Source organism: Polyodon spathula, chromosome 33 (assembly GCF_017654505.1).
Source record: "Polyodon spathula isolate WHYD16114869_AA chromosome 33, ASM1765450v1, whole genome shotgun sequence".
Lineage (NCBI taxonomy): Eukaryota > Metazoa > Chordata > Actinopteri > Acipenseriformes > Polyodontidae > Polyodon > Polyodon spathula.
In genome coordinates, this window is record NC_054566.1 from 1,178,673 (window position 1) to 1,194,287 (window position 15,615).

At 40.6% G+C, this 15,615-nt stretch overlaps 1 protein-coding gene across 1 annotated transcript; it reads right to left on the reverse strand.

Annotated features, from left to right (window-relative positions):
• Positions 1 to 3,477: 3,477 nt before the first annotated feature.
• On the reverse strand, positions 3,478 to 14,048 carry surf2 (surfeit 2). The gene is made up of 6 exons (XM_041234359.1): positions 13,851 to 14,048; positions 13,122 to 13,276; positions 9,086 to 9,189; positions 8,393 to 8,551; positions 5,512 to 5,666; positions 3,478 to 3,705 (listed from the first exon to the last, which is right to left on the reverse strand). Exons 1-6 carry the CDS (start codon positions 13,923 to 13,925, stop codon positions 3,619 to 3,621), a joined length of 735 nt encoding a protein of 244 aa, XP_041090293.1. The 5' UTR covers positions 13,926 to 14,048; the 3' UTR covers positions 3,478 to 3,618.
• Between the last annotated feature and the right edge of the window lie 1,567 nt (positions 14,049 to 15,615).

The following is a 15,615-nucleotide window of genomic DNA, read 5'->3' on the forward strand; positions in this document are numbered from 1 at the left end:
ATCGCTTTCCTAATCATCTTCAATATGCTAATGCAAAATCAAACAGTTTATGCAACTGTTCCAACATAATTTTGTTTTGCTGTTGTACACGAGAAACAATTTGTGAAACAGATCTATCGTGATCGGGTTCCTTGTTAGCAGTCATCATTCGAGAAGTTACTTCAAAGTCTTTGAACTTAGATGGAAGTTTCCTCACTGTCTCTGATGGTCGCAACACTTGGAGCTGTTGTTTCCCTAGGCTGAGTTTTGGAACTGTGTGGAAGTTCACCCAGTGCCGATTCTAAGAATTTCTCTGATATTTCCTTTACAGTATTAACCTCAGGTTACTGGTCCAGTTACATCGTCTACAGGCAGTGAAGAATGAGGCAGAGGATCTTCATCAGACAATGGCAGGTAAGTACAAAACTCAGGAGCTTCTGCATTCAATCCAGACCCAGCAATGATGAGTTCACCTCTAGAAAGAATTACCAATTGATCTGCATCATCTTCATCAGAATTTCCAGCTTCATCCAGCTCCCTGCAGTCTGCCTTGTCCTCATGCGCGATCATCAACTCCTTCACCTGATATGAGTCCACAGGGCTGCAACATGTCTCTGTGCAATGTCCTCTCAGGTCCATCGTCTTTCTCTGGTTTAACCACGTAGAATGGCAGCTCTTCTCTAACCTGCCGTACTACAATGTAAACTGCATGCTCCCAGCGGTCAGCTATTTTGTACTTCCTACGCAGGTTTACATTCCTAACCAGGACTCGATCTCCTTCCTCCAAGGATGATGGTGTCACCTTATCCCATCTCTGTTTATTGGCCAGCTATCTTTTCTCTGCCTTTTCTGCTTTTTTCTTTTTTCTCACAATTGCTCCACATCCCAGGTCATCCTTGGCCACTATAAGTGTGCTCTAGTTAAATCCAAAGTTCTCTTAGCCAAGACGTCCAGTCTCGTCATGTACTCATTCCAAAGCTCTAGCCTGGTGACTCTGTGGAATTACCAAATTATCATGTAGTCCTTCATTCCTCTTTTAAGTAGAAGTGTAGACCTCTTTTTAAAAAGTAATCTTACTTCAGGGGTCTCTGACCTGAATTTTTCTTCAAGCTTCCTGCCTTTCCCCAACAGCTGGATAATGCTGGACAGATTAACATCCCTGCTTTGAAGAACTTTCCAGTCCTCTAAAGTTAGTCCAGGTAGTGCTGGTAATGGCTCCCTGCCCACTTCTAGCTTCTGCAGCACTAGATCTGTCTCCAAACACTTCTCAGAGTCATCTTGCTCACTAGGCTGTTCTGATTCAAGTGTCTGGGTAAGTACTGTTACTTTATGCTTCAGGAAAGCCGCCTTACACACATCTGGCTCCAGGGTATCAAAATCAGTGTCTTGCCTGGTCCTGGACAGCATTTTAGCAGTCTTCTCCACTTGCTTCAAGGAGTCATCATCATATGTAGCAGGGCCATTTGATTTTCAAGGTAAGCCATCTGCATCAATGTTTTTCCAGATCTGTAGCTTGTATCAAAGCTATAGATAGACAGGGCTGACAACCACCTGTGTCCTGCAGCATCCAATTTTGCAGTTGTGAGAACCTACGTCAGAAGGTTATTATGTCACTACTGTGAACTCTTTGATATAAAAATTCTAATTTGTGAACAAGGTAGTTTCATACACGAAGTCCATGACTAGCATATGAGATAACCCTCATTTTACCATCCTAGATCTGGTATAGTGCTGCTCTGAGCCCTGTGGTACTGGCTTCTGTGTGTTATATGTAAGGGAGTTTTGTCCTGTTTAAACCTTTTTACTTTGTTTATTTAATAATAAACGCGCTGCAACGCAGTTATATTCCAGTTTGTGTGAGAGCTTCTTCCTGGTTGACGTCACCACACATGCCATCCTTGTCACACATGGTCAGAGGCATTTTTGACCATAACTTCCACCTTGGTGCGATTTATGATGGTCTACTCTTAGCAGTATTCGTTTCACCATTTGTGTTAGTATAAGCAGCAGCCATCTCCTCACATTCGTGCATGGATGAAACTGGAAATTCTGATGGAGATGATGCAGATCAATCGGTAATTCCTTCTAGAGGTGAACAGAACATTGCTGCCTCTGAATTGAAAAGGAACAGTTCTACTTCCCACACCAACAACACAGAGTAAGTCTGGTATAGAGCTTGAGATGTGACAAGTACTGACGGTAAAATGATATTCGTGTTACCTGTGTCAACTAAATAGAGACAACGGACACCCTCAAGAAAAGCAACAGTGCGACACGACTCGCCTACCAGACTAGGAATTATGCCTTGTAAACCTGGATGAGGAGCAGGTAAATTGTGCTACTGAATTGGCTGGGGACTGGGTGTATATGAATTGTGTCTCTGTCTGTCCTGCACAGACACACCCATCTAGTTTTAAAGGAAGCGAAAGAGTACAAGCTTTTCCGCACTATGCAGCCCGTTTCTCACATCTTTTCTTGAGCTTTTGCTGAAACAGGATTAGACTAGGGCACTTTTCCAATGTGTGTCCATCCCCCACCCCTCAGTTATAGCAGAATACCACTATCCTGTTAGGTCCTTTCTGAACTGTAAATTCTGATCATTCTCTTAATGCAGTAGGGCCCCTTCTACTATAAATATCTGTGGCTCTCCCAGCATTTGACAGCCCATGAGTATTTACGGTTACCTTTGCTTTTTCCAAATCCTTTGAGCTGTAGGACTCTTTGGGTAAACTCTACTTTTGTGCTGGTTGAACCTGGAGCTGTATGAGATACAGTAGTTACATTATCGCCAACACTGACGTGCTTGGTAGAAACCTTGGGTTGAGTTGCACCAAGATGACGCTTCTTTCTTTTTCCTCTCTCATCCTCAAAAGCTTGTACCTCAAATAAGATCTTTGAGTTTGATGAGCACTGCTTAGAACCAACATATAGAAGGTCTTTCAAGTGCAAACATTCTATTGAAGTATCATCCCAACAACCCTGTTCCAACTGACCCACCCTATTCCATTAGTCGTTGCATAACAGCATGGAGTCTACGAAGACAATCTGATGCTTTTTCAGTTTCATTTTGATGGGTCTACACTGCCTTAAGCCTTCTCTAGCTCTTCAAAATACTGCTCTGCAGTTGTGGTATATATTTCAGTGCACTGTCATTTCTTCATTGTAATAAAGAAATAAGCTTTTTTAAAAACATTTAAATTTGATTTCTGTGTCTTCATAACATGAATCTAAATAAAACTACCACAGTCCCTGAACAATGGGTGTAGTCTATGGGTGGTATGTCATAGTGAAACTATTTATTAAAAACAAAAAGCACAGCCAGAGAAACTTGTTTTTAAAAGTGTGTGGCAATTTTCAGTGTCGAGAAAAATGTAAATAAATGCATAAATGACTCAAGTTAATTGGATGATCCCCTTTACAAACTCATACGAGCTCCCCTGGCAGGGATGCTTCAATACCATCATATAGTAGCATTAATTTGTAACAGCAGAAAGTGAATGCAGGGATACAATTTATTTTTTGTTAATATCATACATAAGTGGTTATTTCACTGCTTACACATTTGTAGGTGAAAGTGAACCAACAGGAAGGACGGGTAGCACCACACACACACACACACGTTGGATTCATTGTCTTATTTTAAGTTTTCATTTTTTCAGCTTTCTTGAAGCCTTTTCCTTTCCAATGGTGACTCTTAAGCTTCTTCTGTAGGGAACTGGACTGCTTCTGTGGAAAGAAAACAAAAAAATCATTCATAAAAATGGCTTAACATACCAGAGACAAAGGATTTTTTGGGAGGTACATTGTAGCCCTAACATAGGATGTATACATAGAGAAGTCTACAGCATTCAACAAGCCTTTAAGCACTTAAGTGAACTGGGAAATTTAAGACTGTTTTAAAGCTGGTTTATTTTGGAGAAGGGGGCTTAAAAAGGGGTAGATTATGCAGTAAAACAGATTGTTTGCTGCTCCTAAAAACAAACTTGGTTGCTATAAAACAAAACAAAAGCAGTTACTTTAACTCGCTTGTTGCCTCGTTCTGCTGAGGGATCCTCGATGCTGAATGCGCTGGCTGGCTATGCACAGCTTGCTTGTGAAGGGATCCTCTATGCCGAATGTGCTGGCTGGCTATGCACAGCTTGCCTGTGAAGGGATCCTCTATGCTGGCTGGCTATGCACAGCTTGCCTGTGAAGGGATCCTCTATGCTGAATGTGCTGGCTGGCTATACACGGCTTGCCTGCGAAGGGATCCTCTATGCTGAATGCGCTGGCTGGCTATGCACAGCTTGCCTGTGAAGGGATCCTCCATCTCATCTGCTGCTCTGTACATGTCCAGCTTCCTCATGCACTTTAAAAATCCCATGGCACATTAAAACCTTCAACTTCATTACTTGCAGTATGTGTTCTTTTTAAACAGCATTTCCTAACTAAATGGAATGGCCTTAACTATACACAACAGCTGTCAAATCTTTCGCACGAGTTGCCAACTGTTCAAATGTTTGCATCATTTTGCCAGGAAGTGCAATTTGGTCATGGTTCTTTCAGCTGAAGAAAGCCAGTGCTAACACAAGGTACTAAGTGAAACATTTCAAGGGGGGCCCTCTGCACTGCTAGCTGTAGCCATAGTAAGCGTGCGTTTGTTTTTTTGCACCTTGGATTTTAGTGTTTTGTACATCTAATATTGGCAATACAAGCAGGACAACTTAATCAATGTAGATTTTTTAAATCTCTCATGTGTCAATGTGTAATGCATTTAAATTACAAGGGATGTGTGGCAATGTTGCCCCGCCCCTGTGCGTATTTTGTGTTGTATGTTGTGTGTTAATGTTGGTTTATAGTCATTGGTACACGTGATATAAATGGGTCTGTGGAACACGAGTTGTTTAAAATGTATATTTGTATTTAGGCACAAGTTCACAATTGAATGATTGATTAGCAATCGAGTCTCGGTACAGCTGCATAAAAGCTGCATGTTTTCACTCACTCGGGGTAGTGTGTTCGGCGAGTGGAGAACTGGATTAGAGGTTAGAATAGTTCAAATACAAGCTCACCGTAATTTGTATGTGTAGTCAGTTTTGTTTGTCTCTATTTTGGCGAAAGTGCCGTGTCCTGTGTGTTTTGTCTTTACAGCCTTTTATTTTCTGTCCGTTTCATTATTAAAATGCTGAGCGAAACCAATTGCTCAGCTTCACCAATCTCCATCTCTCTGTTGTTTATTTCCTGGTTTCTGGTCTGACGTCACCTACTACAGCCGTCTTTGTGACAGGATGTAATTGTTGTCATTCCACCAATCAGGTCCATGTATAGTCAAGTTGCAAATCCTCTCCCCGTCTTCAGGAGTCTTCTTAAAACAGTCAACGCTAAAAGTGGAGGTACTGCTCCCTTCTACAGTGTTACTCAAATCTTTCCTCCAAAAACCCTACATTGGCAGATATTACCTCAAAAATGGCACACGGTTTCAGCCGTCTGAAACACCCGCTGCATATTTCAATACAGGAGACATTGGAGCATAGAGAAACCGCTTCTGCTTACCCTCTTCCGCTTACACTGTGTCTGCCCATTGACCTCGGTCTTAATGCTGTCCCTTTGCATGCCAGGGGAGGCCTCTGCCTCGCTCTCGCTGTGCATCTCAAACTCATCTCTCTCCACCTCCACCTCCATCTCACTCTCCCGAGGAAACATCTCCACTGTGCATTGGAGAGCAAAAACAAAAAGCATACAAACTCAATTTTCAGTAAAACGGTCTGTGAATGAATGGCCTTCTCAGCATTATCAGTGACTCGAGGTATGTCACACATATTTTTATCTCTTACCAACTAATTAAACAAACACAAAATATTTTAACACGCAACACATCTCAACAGCGAGTGAATCCCAAAGTTAAATCTATTTAGTTTTTTCTCACAACAGCCTTGGGGCTATATTGATTTGGGGCAAACATTCCTACATTAGGAACTAGCAGCGACATGAATAAAAACGTTTGCAGCAATTCTGTCTCACACATTACACCTTTAAATGGACTAATCATTTTTTTTGTATTAACTTTGCCCCTTTTGTAGATATTGCATCTTTATATGAGTGGACCCTTTATGCTTATGCTGGAGACTTGACCAGTGTTTTCCACTACTAGGCCATGCTGTTTTCCCAGATTCTGGTTTCATTTTCCAATACTTTCCAATGCTAAGTGATTTCAGTTGCTGAATTACAAGCTTGAATAATAGCAATAAAGAAAATCACAGAAAAAAAAAAAACAATATGCCACGTCTGTCACGAGAGCAGCGCCTTCGTGCAATCAGCATGTTGGAGGCTGGACTAGGGCAGCACCTGCCCAAGATTGACAGATCACTTTGCAGCATCTTCGTGATGTCAATCGTTAATCAGCACAATAAAAAGTCATTTTTGATCACATCTAGTGAATTTTATCCAAATATAAGTGATAAGTTTCTTTTGATGCTCAAATATAAGCGATACATTTCTTTTGATGCTCAGTATATATGGAAAGAAATCCATAGGATATGAAATATTTCATTGCCATATAATATGTTTTAAAATAATTGCAAAAACTGCAAAAAACAATGTATACCCAAAATCTATTATGACTAATTCGTAATGTGTTTCTGTGTATATGTAGCATTTTAGGGCAATTAAATATTTTACAACATTTATAATACTATTTCATGAACTAAATGTATCAGGTCCTTTTTATTCCCTTATTACTGATACTAATGGAATGAATAACTTATTTACAAATATGTATTTTGAGAAAATAAAAATCGACAGCAGTGTCCATTATTGCTACTAAAGACCATGAGAATAAACGTGCATTATGCCATTGTAATCACTCAGGTGAATCAATGCCTTGTAATTTGCACAAACATCAATACTTTTCAACAAAACTTTCAGGAAATATTGTAAGATCCCTCGGGTCACAGGATAACATGTTTTTATACATGTATCTCTAAGCAGAAGACATCACAAACTACTTATTTAAAAAAAACATACACCTAAATATTGTGTTAAAAAAGTGTTAAAAGTGCTTTATGATGTTCCCCAGAGTGTCCTGAAAAAAAGGACACAATTTCCAAGATGCTACTGTAAAAAAATAGATGTTTGGTGAATTTTTAAAGGAAGAGTCAAATACAGCCAAAAGACACCTGGTCCTGGGGGAGCATCCCCCTGAAAAATGCTTGTTCCTGAAAGGGTTAAAGCTATATTAGTTAAAATACAGAGGATTAAAAAAAGAACTGCAAATTGTGGCGAAATGTACAAAATTGCCTACACCCAAAAGTCCCACAAGAATGTACCCGTGACCAGAGGGATTTCGTTATGGAAGACAGCAAAGGAAAGGAAAGAAGGTACAACTTAAGTGTGCAAATACTGTCGAGTTACTACTATACTATATATATATATATATATCTATATATATATATATATATATATATTATATATATATATATATAGATTATATAGTATTTACAGAAAATGCCCAAACATTTTAGAAAGTAAACGAAAACAATAAATTTCATACAATACATAAAAAACAAAAGCCCCAAAAACAAAACAATTTAGATTAAACTCAAAAATAGCTAAAAATAAGCACCGAAAAATGAAATTACAGTAATAAAAAACTATAGTCCTAAATACAATGCATATAATTCGCACTGTACGGCGATTGGTGGAGAGGGCTCTGTACTGCCTTGTCTCCGAGTATCTTTGTCCTCACTCGTACCTCTTGGAGTCTTGCAGTGAAACGTGCGTGCCAGGGCAGTGAACCCAAGCATCCCGCAGCTGAGCGACTGTCTTGAACCGCACAGCCTCTCTCAGTTTCTGAAACTAACTAGCGTCATTTCACGCCAGAAATTAAAAGGCATTCCCAATGAGTTTTAAAACTTTCTCTGTGTATGGCAAGTCTTATGAAAATGCAAAACAACTGATTTTACACAATTTGTCCCGCGCACCCCCTGAACACGTCTCATGTATCCCCGGGGGTATGCGCACCCCAGTTTCTGGCCTACATCAAGTAGTGCTGTTAACTAGATCAATTAGAAATTGTCATTGTTATTACATCACTGTGTGCTCAGAGGTTTTGAAAACTGAACAGAGTTCATGTGCTGGTTGGAGCTTTGAGTCCAGTACATAAGATGCATTTAACCCCAGCAAATCAAATACACAGTGTACATACAGCACACATTTCTAAAACTACTGCAAAGGCAATTGTCTTCCAAAACAAGGGAACACAGTAGTGCTGCATGAAACAGTTATTTAAAAATAATTTAAATAAAACACAAAAACTACTACAATGTCATCGTTTAAAAATAGATAAATATGAAAGGTTTGTACACAATTAAAATGCGTCCTCACTTCTATTGTAAAAGGAGCACAAACAAACAAACAGTCTTGCTTGGTTACTGACCAGGGTAGAGGTCACTCATGCTATCCTCTGATTCGTCACCATCTTCCTCGCCGGAATTCGGCTCCCACAACTTGCCGCCTCCCTCTGGCTCACTCACATGTTTCTTCTGCTTGAGGCAGGCCGGGACGAACGGCACCCCCTGACGAACACACTCCTCATCTGGAACACACAGATGAGATGCAGTACTGATGTCACTTTGCCATGCAATGCCCTTTAAACCTGTTTTACTCCGAAAATTTTAAACAGCGCATGTGAAAATAAATTGGACCTAACGCGCCTGACAAGCTATGAATAAATGGACTGCAAAGGGTTAAAGAATTTCTCTTAAGGGCAGTACTGTGTATACAGATCAGGCTCCCCCGCTTGCTGCTTGTTTTCTGCTCCCACAATAGCCATTCATTACAAATCAGAGGACCAACATAGTTGTAGGAGAGCATTATTTGGGTACACACTCCAATGCGAATAATAACAACAAAGAGATATCTAAAACAAAGTAATGTGTCTTTGTACTAAACAAATAAAAATTGCGTTAATGACCAAATCTAATCAGTAAGACAGGACCAATTCTGGCTTTTCAAATTAATCAAATTATGAAAATGTGTGAAGGGTGCTGCTATCCTTTGCTCCCCTTGTGTGTGTGTGTGTGTGTGGGGGGGGGGTCTTTTAATAAAACAAACGAACAAGTTTACTTACAGTTCTTCAGTGCCCGCTGATACCTTTTCCCAGAAACATGGAGCAGAACATGCTGGGGAATGCGATTGATATGCCGGAGGGTCAGTTTACAGAACAGACGATTTCTGTGAATACGTGAGAGACGAGCAAGAGTGAAATACAACAGCATGGCACACACATTGAAACAGTTTTTTGTAGAACACAAGTATTTTATTTATTTCTTAGCAGACGCCCTTAGCCAGGGAGACTTATAGTTGTATACAAAAAATAAATACATATAAAGAATTACAGTACAATTAACAGCAAGATACACAATAATGACTTCAGTCATAATAAGAGCAAAAAGTATGTCAGCTGAACACTAGCAAATCTGAACTCCTTCTAGTAGGATCTAAGATTCAGCTTAAGAATCTAAATATAGCTGCCCTGAACCTTGGAAACTGTCTGCTGCTGTCTTCCCCCACAGTACGAAGACTTGGTGTACTTCTTGACAGCAACCTCTCCTTTGATACCCACATCTCCTCCTTCTACATCTCCAAAGTCCATCCCTACTTTTCCCTCCCAGATGCGGAGATACTTTGTCATGCATTTGTCTCCTCTCGACTCGACTCCTGTAACTCTCTGTATGGTTCTCTCCCGGCACGCACCATAAACCGACTGCAGCTAGTTCAGAATGTCGCTGCCATTTTGCTCAGCTGCACTGGCTACCTGTAAAGTTCAGGATTATTTTCAAAACTCTCCTGCTCACCTACAATGCCCTTCGTCACACAAGTCCCAAGTACCTCCTCAACCTGCTGACCCGCTATGTCCCTGCCCGCGAGTGAAGGTCCTCCGACTCTGGCCTGGTTGTTATCCCCAAGCAAAAGAGCACCACACTTGGAGAACGCTCGTTTAGCTTCATGGCTCCGACTCTTTGGAACTCTCTCTCCCAGCTCTGGCAAGTGATGCTCCCACCGTCGCTTGCTTTAAATCAATTCAAGTCCCATCTGTCCTCTCTTGCTTTCCATGCTCTTTAAACCCGATACCTGCTAATAAGTTGCCGTGTTGCTGCAACAATTTAATGTATTATGCACTTTCCACTGTACTTAATGTACTATTTCACGTATTATGCTATCAGGGTTCTCGTCAATGCTGCTGAGCGGAACGGGCTGCTACATTGCTACCTGGAAAAATGACACTGTAATGTGTACAGTTTGCTAACGGCCATAAAATAATAATAATCCTGTGAAACATTGTTGATTTATTCCTTTATGTGAGAAATTGGTTTGCTTAAAATACTTGTTTCAGCTCTCAGCTCTTCAATGGGTTGGTTGTGACAGCACGTTCTTTAGTTTAGTGCTTGTGATGTATGCGACACGGAGATCGAACTTTATTAGCACATTCTCCTCTGTTGACTAGATTCTGGGTGTGCCATAACTACATTCCCCCTAACTTTCATTTATTAGCCACTGTGGCTAAAGTGTTATTTCACTTGTGACTACTGACAGTAAAATATTGCTCCGATTCAGACATTAAAACTCAATAAATCATAGTGAGACAAATCCTTTTTAAAATAATAAATGTGTTTAGCGTGCTTGGATAGAATTATTGAGAAGTTTGGTGATAAAACAATAAAAAAATGATTTATCAGTATGCACGACCATGAAGAGGTATGCGATAAATACAGAGAACAAGGGGTGGGTTGGGGCTGGAGATGCAGTACTGAGAGTTCTGTTGATATGCAACGCATTTTAAACCTACTTTGAATAAAATTACTTTTATTTACACACACAGTGAGAAATGCTCACGTAACACTACCAACCACTGTAGCTCACCGAGTACATATGGCCAGCGTACAAAAACTAAAAGGCAATAAATATTTATCATATGCAATACATTGGGTCTTGTACATTTTTTTTTTTTTTACTTGTGCAACTTTGCAGTGGACTTCGTGAATTGTTTTTTCTTTTTAGAGAAATTTATTCTGTTTCCAGTTTAAGTTAAAAAATAATGTATAATTAATGGTAAATGTACCTCTTTTTAGGCTCCCGCGTGGCACATCCAGTAAAAGCACTTGCGTGTAGTGCAGGATGAGCCCTATAGTCTGGATGTTAACGGTTCGAGTCCAGGCTATTCCTTTGTCAAACGAGGACGGGCAATCGCAGGTGACGGCACACAATTGGCCGAGCGCCGCCCAGGGGGAGGGAGGGCTAGGTCGGCCAGAGTGTTCGACTCACCGTGCACCAGCGACCCATGTAGTGTGGCCGGGCGCCTGCAGGCTTGCCTACAAGCTGCCCAGGGCTGCGCTGTCCTCCGACGCTGTAGCTCTGGGTGGCTGCACAGTGAGCCTGCAGTGTGAAAAAAGCGGTTGGCTGACGGCACACATTTTGGGCATGTTTTCGTCTTCGCAACTCCCGAGTCAGCACAAGGGTGGTAGTGGTGAGCTGAGCTAAACAAAAATAATTGGACACTATTAAATTGGGGAGAAAACAAAACAAAAAAAAAAAAAAACTAAAAAATTGGAGACTACTAAATTTAAAAAAAAGAAAAAAAAAATGTAACTTTTTAACAATAGGAAAACACCCATCAGACCGCAGTTGATTGCAATAGTACCAAAATCTGACTTACTGTGTATTACTTTCTGACATTACACAGGCCAAGTTTTAGTATGTGTACCACAGTCTGACAATTTACCATTTTCTAACACTACACCAGCTCTATAGTCCAGATCACGGCTTCAATCAAAGTGAAAAATAACATCCACAAACTTAAACTTAAAGCTTATCAGTAAACTTCAGATACAGTCAAACAGTCTTCCAATTCCAAAAGAAAAGAAGATAGTGATAGACAAGTTGAAAAAGGTATGCAAACAGAATAGTCTAGCTAGAAAAAATAAATCAAATGAGTTATTTTATTTTTATTTTAATTATTTGTGCATTTTTCCTGAGGGATATCAGACAACGTCCATTAGGTAAACTGTTCCCCCACTACTACCACTAGTTTAATGAAAATTGATTTGGGTTTGTTTCAAGGACTCGTGACTCTAACTTGGGACTAATGACAGCGGCTCAGAGTCGAGGTCTGAGGACTCGACTACACGTCTGGGAATTACTGGTTCAGATGGAAATGGATCAATGCACATTTTACCAAGGATCTAAAACAGTGCATTCAGCTCTTAGCAAGACAGCATGGATTCATTTAGCTGCAGATAAAAGCCAATGGGAATACCGTTTCATTTTCTACACGTAAGCTGTCACTTCACATAAAACAAACTGCCCAGTTTAACCATGTTCAATTAAAGAAAACAAGGGTTTAACAATTACAGCACAGTCCACATGATCCACCTCCAAAGCTTTTGCTTGTTTGTTTGGGGGGGGGGGGGGGGGGGGGGGGTCAACATGCATGGTGTAAAAACTACTGTTGGATTACTCTCCTTTGACATGGACTGAGAAAGTACAGAAATAATTTACTAGGATGGTTTGAACAGTATAGGTGCAGTACATTACTTCAATGAATTTGAATTTGTTCATTTATAATGCACCAACGTTAATACAGCAACTACATAGTACAACAATCTCCTCAGATATACATTTTTTATGTAAAGAAATACATAGTGAATTCATGTTGAACAAAGGTAATTGAGAGCATTTGAAACAAACTGTGGTATATGTACCAATACGCATCATAAAGAAACATATAACAGATTTTAAAATATAATACCGTGGACAGATCAAATCTGTTTAACTGCGCTTTACAGAAAGCCTGTCCTCGATCAATTAAATACCAGGAACTGTAAAGAATCAGAACTGCATAACCTGTGTGCAGACGTACTGTACTGTTCAATGAGAGACCCAATCAGTAATTATTCCTACTCAACCCCATTTCATTGGAACAATAAATATGTTGATAGACCCTTTCAAACTAGAAGATACTCCACTATTTAGAGGAAAACAACAGGGTACAGTGGAGCTAGTTCACTGTGTCCAGATCAGAAACCACAGGACTAGCCACGGCTTAACTACGACTGTGAGGCTTTGTTGGGGTGACAGACGAGAGGACGGGGCTCCTGCACACTCACGGTTCTTTGGTGCTGGCAACCACGTGTGGTTCATATTGGCTGTAATTGAAGTTGGACCCGCCAGCAGACAGACGCTGGTATTTCTTCCCACCAACGTAAGCACGGAGTTCAGCCAGGCAACAGGGAATCTCATGGCCGCTCAAAATACACCTGACCTGCGGAAGGCAACAGAAAAACGATTTTTTTGAAAAGTGATTATCCCGGCTAAGGATCTCGACAGTGAATCTACCGGCTCTACTGAGCTTATTGGTCATGGTAACGGGGCGAAGACACCGAATGAAAACAAATTACATGACTCCGCATAGTACTTGTATTTGCAACAAAATATTAAATTACTTACTGCTGAAAATACATTTTCCATTTGATACAACATGGCTCCTTGGCAAAAAAAAAAAAAAAAAAAAAAAAACCACACAGACCAGCTTGGAGCGCAGCGGTATTCTACCAAAACGTTAAGTGCACTGGATACAAACATGTGTTTAAGAAGACAATAACTTACTGAAGTTGTGTAAGACATTACCAAAATGAACATGCTTTTTTTATGAAAAACACCATCAATACATTAATCTTTGTCGCAGGCTTGAAAGCTAAATGTCGTTTTAAAAAGGGGCTGTTTTATAAAAGTTTTCACGACACGGTTTACGAATTGATTATTTGAAATGAGCGTTATATTCGGGTTGACACCTGTGTCACACGTGATAATAAAACCGCGTTGCCCTTACTCCTTACCTTATTCCCCGCTATGGGCTGCAGACATGGGTGTTGTTGTAGGAAAGCCTGTACGTCTTGTGGATACTCGCTCATTGTGTTTATGTGGGAGCAACACCCCACAAAGCTTTAATCGCCAGTACCGCCACGTAGGACAGAAGGAAGGACCCTGCGTCGCAACAATGGACGAGTTCACAGAGATCACAGTCTGCATGTACAGGAGCTCACCAGTTCAGCCAATGATCTTCCAAGAATGATCTCCACGAACGCACCCATTGGCTAACTCTGTCAGCTTCTGCGCAGAACCCGCGCAGTGTGATCCCAGTCAACGCCCCCATCATGTGTCACACAAACCCTCCCACGATTCGCCTTGGTCCGCGGAGGATTTTGATTGGCTCTCCCGTCACCCTTTTTCTGTTGACTCAAGTCTGTGCAGGCATAGTCTCTATACACATAGCAACTTCCGTCGCTGCTGAAGCGGTGCATCATTAATCCAAAGGGTTCCGGTGCTGACTTTTCTCCTATCTCTATAATGTAAAGGCTGCTTCATTTCCTATTCAAAGCCTTCTCTTTCGAAAACGATTGCATTTTTTTTTTTTTTAGCAAGATTCAAATTGATTTTGTTTAGAGACACCCCCTCCCCCCTCCATAACACATACGTGTTATTATTTCTACGATCGATGTTTTCACTTGACCTGTCAAGGGCTCGATCTTTTTCGCCGGAATGTTGTTCGAAATTGCCGGCTCATGAATATTCATGAGCAGACAAGACAGGGGCTGGGTTTGGCTGTCAAGGGGTTGGGATAGCCACTGATCGAGATTCTATCTACTTGATATCGGGTAGATTGCAGTAATGTTTGATGACTTGAATGGGAAGAAATATATATATTTACACATACGTATAGTCAATACGTATGTGTACAGGAGGGGTGTCTCTAAACAAATTCGGGCGAATCTTTCTAAAAATGCAACCGTTTTCAAAAGAGAAAGCTTCGGATAGGAAATGAAGCAGAGTTTACATTATAGCGATAGGAGAAAATTCACCACCAGAACTCTTCCAGAGCTCGGCAACTCTACAAAGTGAAGCCACCCTGTCCCTAACCAAACCCCAACCAAGCAACCACTGCCCTGAAACCTAACCTCAAACCCAACGCCTCACCATTAAGAATCATCTAATACCCTCAGGACACTTTCAATGGGATATTCCTGAGTGCCCTTCACCAGACTGTTGCAGCAAGCAACACTTTCACTTCCGGTTGGTGCTACTAGCTTCTGCAATAACAGAGGTTCTGTAAAATAGAGTCCTGTTTGACCCATCCTTTTTACTTTTTTTTTTTTTTAAATAAAATACGTATCATATTATTCTTAATTTGCATCTGTAGCTACACACGTGACTTCATTATTTTCGACCTAGTTGTCACAATATAGACTTACATTTAATAAATATATTTTAAGTACAGGTCTCTTACTAAAGAATTTTAAATATAGGTGTTTTCCAATTTTTCAGACAAATTCCAAAATGCACATTTGTGTCTTTCTACCCACGCATTTTCACATTACTTATTTTTTCCCTTTAGATCTTAAGTGTGTACCAGGGCTCGTAATAGAATGTGAAACATGAAATGTGATTGGTCGAGCAGGGTTCCAGCTGTCCGTATATAGGATGGATATGGACAGTTGGAGCCATGTCACATATTCTAAATCACTGCGCTGCCTAAGAATTTAAACTAGGTATCGGTAACCATCTTGCACAGGGTTGTCAGGCGCTAGCTAAAAAGGGGAATTT

What these genes read in the sequence shown, in the direction of transcription:
- surf2 (XM_041234359.1), bottom strand. Translation starts at nt 13,925, where the DNA reads ATGAGCGAGTATCCACAAGACGTACAGGCTTTCCTACAACAACACCCA. An exon ending in AGCCCATAGCGGGGAATAAG is followed by an intron (nt 13,277 to 13,850) that starts GTAAGGAGTAAG and finishes TGCCTTCCGCAG; the next exon opens with GTCAGGTGTATTTTGAGCGG. An exon ending in CATGAGTGACCTCTACCCTG is followed by an intron (nt 5,667 to 8,392) that starts GTCAGTAACCAA and finishes TCCAATGCACAG; the next exon opens with TGGAGATGTTTCCTCGGGAG.